The sequence below is a fragment of the Lottia gigantea genome (assembly GCF_000327385.1).
Source record: "Lottia gigantea unplaced genomic scaffold LOTGIsca_12, whole genome shotgun sequence".
NCBI lineage: Eukaryota > Metazoa > Mollusca > Gastropoda > Lottiidae > Lottia > Lottia gigantea.
In genome coordinates, this window is record NW_008707225.1 from 749,605 (window position 1) to 757,018 (window position 7,414).

A 7,414-nucleotide genomic window follows, 5' to 3' on the forward strand; every position below is an offset into this window, starting at 1 on the left:
CACCAAAATTTCCCTTATTGCACACCACATTCCATTTCCTGTTGGATTTAAGTTCAATTGTTATTAAATAATAACATGAAAATTAAATTCATTAGAGATACAATGGAAGAGTTAATACATTGATTAAATTTATTGTTTGGCTCAAAAAATCAGAATATAGTCATATGACTTTATCTTACTTGGTCTGGTAATTTTATGTGATAACTAAGTGGTAATTATAAATTAAATTGAAAAAAGAAATATTTACTTTAAACAATTATTGTCTATAAAAACAGAATAAATTTCACACATTCTGATTTCTTTTTTTTGACAAAATGTTTTTCTCTCATTGAACAGTGTCTGTTATTTATATATAGTTATATTAACACTTTCACAATCTTTATCGAGCACCCGAGCAATCAAAGTAACCAGTTCCAAATGAATGTTCAATTTATAAGAAAGAAAGAAAGATAATATTTAACAAGGATAACTATTATGTTCACAATTAAGAATCCTTTTTACCAGCTGCAGGCCAAACTTCTTGGCATTGATCTTTCCTGGACTATCTGTTCCCATTTACAGCTGGGTTGACTCGAATTATGATTGAAGATCACATCAGACTTTCACATGCCAGTCAAGATTGGAACCCAGATAACTATATAAATGACGTCATGTAAAGAACAATGATGGTCTAAGCGACTGTGCTATAGAACCAACATGTCTATCTTAAATGTTTTTGTAACTACTTCAGGTAATTCACTTAGCATACTATTATCAAATGTCAGAATGTCTCATGATAATTAAGAAAATGACAAAAACAATTTTTTTTTTCAAAAAGGTTAGCCCATGTGTGCTCACAATTTTCACTTTTCAAAAACATTTTTTTGTGGCTAATTGAGGGTATTTATGTATTTCGGAGGACAGCGATGACAAATTTCATTAGATCTTATTCTTACTTGTAAGTTTTGAGATCTTACTGCTATTTCTTAGTAGAATAACTCTTTGGAGAAGAGCTTGCATCATTGTAACCTTTGTCAGTAGCATGGAGTTCTTATGCTGTATCAATTGATCTATTTCTAGAATGGCAAAATTAGAGTATACATTCTTGACAAAGATTAAATGAATAAACTGAATAGATAATATAGAAAATAATGAATATTAATGATATTTCTGGTCTAATTAAAAAGATAATGAGTTCCTAGTAACCAATTTATCAAAGAGATATATGATGATAAAATAGCCCACAATTTCTTTCTGATGACCAAAAACTTATAAGAAATGTAATTAGATACTTGACCTTGAGAATTGAGCCAATTTCGAGATTTATTAAAGAGCTTTTAAAACTTCCACTTTCAAGCTGAGTTGGAACATGATCATCTAGTACACAATCAGACGTCAAATACCATCATGATACTGAGTGGGTGCGTAAGACTCTGTATTGCTAACCCAATTTCTTTTGTGTGTGTCCTGTTATTTCTCGTTAGATCTATGATCATGTTTTCAGCATGCACATCTTCCTTTTAGTTTCCAAGCAAGTAAAAAAAAACATGACTGACTAATACACATGTCAAAATAAGGTGCACTACAGTAGATAATTAACAATACCACTAAAAAGACCCACTCACTTGAAAGAAGTGGAATCACACCAGTAACAAAATGACCCTTTTTCTCACTAACAGAAATACTGTGCTAAATTTAAGTTATGTTTTAGTATTTTGACTGATATGTTTTAAGCTAGGTTATGGCTGAAAATTCATTATTTTGTACTCATACATCTTTAGAAATGGTACTGGTAGCTACAGACTACATCTAAACAATACTTATTATATTCAAATATCAAATGTCAATAGTTAGCATGAAATTTCTTTCATGTTAATTAATATTTCTAATATGGAAACTGAGTACAGACAGAATTCATCCTGATCATACTATAAGCTTTATTATGTCTCGGAAAAAAAAAATGTTACAAATATCTGCCAGCAATATTTAAGATGAGTAAAACGTAGAAATATCTCTCTTGAAAATCAACAGGTTTCCTGACAGGTTACATGAGGCTATTTTTTCTCTGTCTTCTTCTGCCTCTAACTATTATGTGTCTGGAGTCGCAATTGATTGCTTAAATGAGGCTTACACTTTAATTGGATTTGAATTCTTAAAAAAAAGGTTTTATGAGTAAAAACTATATTTTTCTATATAAATGAAAAAAAATCCAGACTATAATGTATTTGATATTTCTTCTTAACAAAGCTGATTTATTTCTCATTTGACCTAACTGTTATGACACACCTAATCTCATTCTATTCTATGGACGTGATACATAATTCCTAATACATGAAGAAGGATTTTAAAGGTAAGCTCCATTAACATGACGTAATTCAAAACAAAATTACTTTCTGAAGTTATAAAGTACATTCCAGGCAAGACTAGAATAAAGATTAAAAATATTTTGTTCATTAAGGTTGCCATTCCAAATTTGGAGTTTAACACTTGATAAATATGAAGTATGCTTAACAGACATCAAGGTCATTTTCTGCTTTTATCTGGAACTAAACTTAAATAAGATTAGAGTCTGAAGTTAATGCATGTCTGTGAAACATGTAAAGATAAAAACTTGAATAGACAAGGATGTAGTTGTCAGTGATATCCTAAAAATTGCTTAATGTACATGCAAATCATCAACATGTTCCAAAACATTAAACTGATACAATAGTTACTATAATCAAGGGGCTGTAACTAGGGTATTTTTTCTCTGTTGTCTTTAAAGACTTGATCTTCAGGGCAGTAACCTACATCAAGGTAAATGAGGCAAATACCTCATGCAGAAATTACCAAAAAATAATAAATAAATAGAAAAATAGAAAATAGTTAAAAATATAAATATGATATCTGATTTATATATACCTTTTTAATGTCTTTAAAGTTATGTCTGTCATCACAATGCTTTTGGTAGACAGTAACCACCTGTATAGATTTTAAAAGGGAATATATAAATTTCTATTTATTTATCTATATTTTGGTAATTTTGGCATGAGGCATTTGCCTCATTTACCTTGATGTACATACTGCACTGAAGATCAAGACACTGTCCTATCATTCTAAAATGGAGAAAAGTTTGATCCCTGCATGCCTTAAGAATTTTCAACAGTATTTTCACCTGTATATGACACAGATCAGAGTGGTGTGACCATCACATCCCTTCAAATAGGCTGGAAATTGAAAATTTCAAAGCAACGGGTAATTAAAATGCTTTCATCATTTCACTACAAAGCACTGCAGTTCTCATAGATGCATTAAAGTAGAAAAACATGGAAATTCTCTCTATTTATATAATCTGCCTATTTGTAGTCAATATTATTAGTTAAAGAGTATTTAGATTACAATGATATTAATAGGAAATCATTAAATATTATATAAAACTTAATTAGTGTCTGATTCAATGCACTGAGCATGATTAACATGAGTATTCAGTCAGTTACATGTATACAGAAACTTTCATCTTGATTTGGAAGGTGAACATAAGGACTTGAAAGATAAAGCTATTAGGAAAAGCAAAAAGTGTGAATCTATTGATAATGTTAAGAGAGAAATTATAATCTAAAGTAATACAGTATATTATGTGCAATAAATAAAGAACAAAGGAGAAATAAGTGCCATTCGTATAATAAAATTATAAATGAGATTGGTTAAAGCTATTACAATTTACTCATAAAATGAGGATAATATCATAATGTTTTAAATTGTCTCATGCTTTCTTGTAAATTGTTGTTTATATTATTATTGAGACATTTATATAGTCATATCTCTTACAGTATGTCTTTTTGTCTGTCAGATAGATTTCAATGTTCACACAATATTCAATGACTTGTCAGATAGATTTCAATGTTAACACCATATTTGATGTCTTTGTCAGATACATTTCAATGTTAACACCATATTCGATGTCTTTGTCAGATACATTTCAATGTTAACACCATATTTGATGTCTTTGTCAGATAGATTTCAATGTTAACACCATATTCGATGTCTTTGTCAGATAGATTTCAATGTTAACACCATATTCGATGTCTTTGTCAGATAGATTTCAATGTTAACACCATATTCGATGTCTTTGTCAGATAGATTTCAATGTTAACACGATATTCGATGTCTTTGTCAGATACATTTTTCAAAGTAAACACCATATTCGATGTCTTTGTCAGATACATTTCAATGTTAACACCATATTCGATGTCTTTGTCAGATACATTTTTCAATGTTAACACCATATTCGATGTCTTTGTCAGATACATTTTTCAATGTAAACACCATATTCGATGTATTTGTCAGATACATTTCGGTGTTCACTTCATAGTGGAAGTCTTATCTTTGTCAGGTAAATTTCACTTTTCACACCATGGTGATATGTTTGGTTGTCATACGGATTTTAGTGTTTACAAAAGAGTTGATGTGTTACTCTGTTTTTCAGATGAATGTCGTGTTTACACAATAGACAGAGTGTTATCTCTGATTGTCAGATAGATGTCAGTGTTTACACAATAGACAGAGTGTTATCTCTGATTGTCAGATAGATGTCAGTGTTTACACAATAGACAGAGTGTTATCTCTGATTGTCAGATAGATGTCAGTGTTTACACAATAGACAGAGTGTTATCTCTGATTGTCAGATAGATGTCAGTGTTTACACAATAGACAGAGTGTTATCTCTGATTGTCAGATAGATGTCAGTGTTTACACAATAGACAGAGTGTTATCTCTGATTATCAGTATTGTCAGTATTCACGCCATGAATGTTTCATCGTTGTCTTGTAGACAGATGTCAGTTTTCACACGAAAATGTATTTTGTCATATTTGTTTGTCAGTCAGTGTTCACAACGTACTAGAAATGTCATCTCTGTTCGTCAGACAAATGTCAGTGTTTACACCATGACTGTCAGATATATGTCAATGTTCACTGAATAGAAGATTGCTCTGTCTTGTGTTATCTTTGATCTGTTGTACAAAAAGTATCTCAAATTTGACTTGAGTCAATGTAAGTCTACTTTCTTTTGTAATTGATTTCCTGGAAGAACTGGTTTTCAATCTCTTTTTATTATGTCTAATCCGATTTGATGATCTTTGAAATTTTGATATTTTTTCTACTACTATGTTACAATATAACAAATAGATAAAAGAAGGGAAGTTATTGATTGATCATATTAACTTTCTAATATATTTTTCTATTCACATCATCGATCTACATCTACAGTTATAGATTATAATAGTGCTGATTGTCTCAAACACCTTGGTTCCAAGCTTAGAAACTTAATTCAAGAACCCTTCAGAATAATAAGCATTGACTATAATGTGTGGTTTTCAGATCAATCAAGTACTTATATTGTTTGGTTAATAGGTGCAATATATGAAGGAAGGTGATAGCTTTGATTTCTTCATTGATTTTGAATTTCAGACCATCCCATTTGGGGAATTTTAAGTGGCCTATTCTGTTCATGTTATTGTAAGGTGTCTGTGATATTTTCATGTTTTATATTATTTTTACCATCAAGTTGCATCTGTTCCAGAAGTATATCAATGTCAGAGAAACCTTGACCTCGGCCTTTTCACAAGTAATCTCAGTCTATTGTCACCTATTTCTTGTTATTCCGAAGACCCACTGGGAAAATTACAGTTAAATTCTCTTGCCATAAATTTCCTTCTTTGTCAGATGTTGAATATCTGACACATAGTGAATATTTTTAGCCAAGTAACATTGTATTAAGCTCCATTTGATGTGGTCTAGTTGTCACATACAAGTATATGTCAAGGTTTAAGAAGTTTCAGTTCTCTAATGCATCGACGTGTTATGCTAATAGTTTTAGTTAATATTACATGTCTGGTGTTTTGAATTATGTCTAAAATCTTAGGTCTAGATGTCAAAGTTATAATGGACTTAAAAGTACAGGTCTCATTATTTCACAGACACTAAATGGTAGGTCATTATATGTAAAATAGCATAAGTATGAATATATTTGTTGCCTCAGAAGTTTATTAAGTGTGAACTCTAATACATTACTTGCGCTCTGTAAAACCCTTCAAAAAGTTCATTATTCCATCAATTTTATTGTACCACAAATCACTCAGTAGATTTATATTGTGGATACACTTGTTTATCAAGCTATAATGCACTTAGTAATGATTTTAAAATAATAATTGTAAAGATTGCACTCTAAGTACAAAACTGAAATTCAATACCTTTTTCATTTAAAATGTGGGTGCGTTCAAAAAGTTGTACCTCTATCTGTTTTTCACAGGATTTTTTCCTCATTTTACAAACAGCATGCTAAAGTACAACCTTCCTTAGTTATCAAAGTGTGGCCTTCTATGTGCTTCGAGATGTTAAAACAGGTAAGTTCCTCAGTAAGACACCATTGTGCAGATACCATTAGCTTTGAGCTTCAAGAGATTGAAGGTTAAATAACAATTGTAAGAATATATATATGAGTGTACATGTCTGTAAGCTACTGATGATGAATGTGTCATGGGAAATTTAATATAATGAAATAGATATCCTTAGAGCATACTACTGTTAAAAACAATTTGTCAGGTATTATCAGAGAGTATTGGAAGATTATTAAAATGAAGGGGTGACTTAATTTTGAACATACACAACTGCCCTGAAGATTTTACTATTACTAATTTACTTTATATCTACAGAACTTTCTTAACGCCAAATTGATTAAAAACTTCTTCAGCAACCAATTTAGACATAAGTCAAATTTTCAAAGTTACACAAAGTAGCTTAAAGAATAAAAGCACAGAAAAACACTGACAGATATATACATTTACAAACAGATCATTGTTCAGGAAAAAGTTTTAAGTGCCTAAATTATGTTCAAAATTACCTGTATACCTGGAAATTACCTTACATAATATTTGTTTCAGATTATTTTTCCATTTATTTGGTTTTAATTAAAGAACTATGTGCTTTTATGTCTAATATAATCTAACAATAGGAAATGATATACAATTTTGAAGTCTTGTAAAAATTCAGGTGGAAATTTGCCTGTGGCATTTGATGCATTAAAATGTTGATCGGAACTAATACATGCAGCGTCTGAGAAAAAAAAAAATTTAATATGTGGTTAATATATCTTTGACCTATTATTTCTATTTTTCATTATTTAACACTGGTAAATAATAATGTGTTTGAAAATAGAAACAGCCGTTTTTTTTGTCATGTCTTATATTATATCTAACTTTGACAACAGAGTATTAAATAATTAGAGAGCTAAAAATATCATGTGTCATCATCTACCATCTTATATTATATATATTTCTAGTCTAATATAGACATAATCATTAATTAGTTTATAAACATAATATAATTTCATTAGTTTAAGGTAAAATATGTGTCATAGAGTATCTTGGTCTTTCCAACATGTTTTCTCACTTCAATAT

At 30.0% G+C, this 7,414-nt stretch overlaps 1 protein-coding gene across 1 annotated transcript in view; it reads left to right on the forward strand.

The window, feature by feature from the left end:
• Window positions 1-696: 696 nt before the first annotated feature.
• LOTGIDRAFT_156746 (hypothetical protein) overlaps window positions 697-7,414 on the forward strand; it is a gene marked incomplete at both ends in the record, with an annotated part of 9,940 nt that continues 3,222 nt past the window's right edge. The window contains 3 exons of the mRNA XM_009048021.1: window positions 697-730; window positions 4,306-4,351; window positions 6,268-6,361. Of these exons, the coding sequence (XP_009046269.1) occupies window positions 697-730; window positions 4,306-4,351; window positions 6,268-6,361 (174 nt within the window). The remainder of the gene's footprint in view (window positions 731-4,305; window positions 4,352-6,267; window positions 6,362-7,414) is intronic.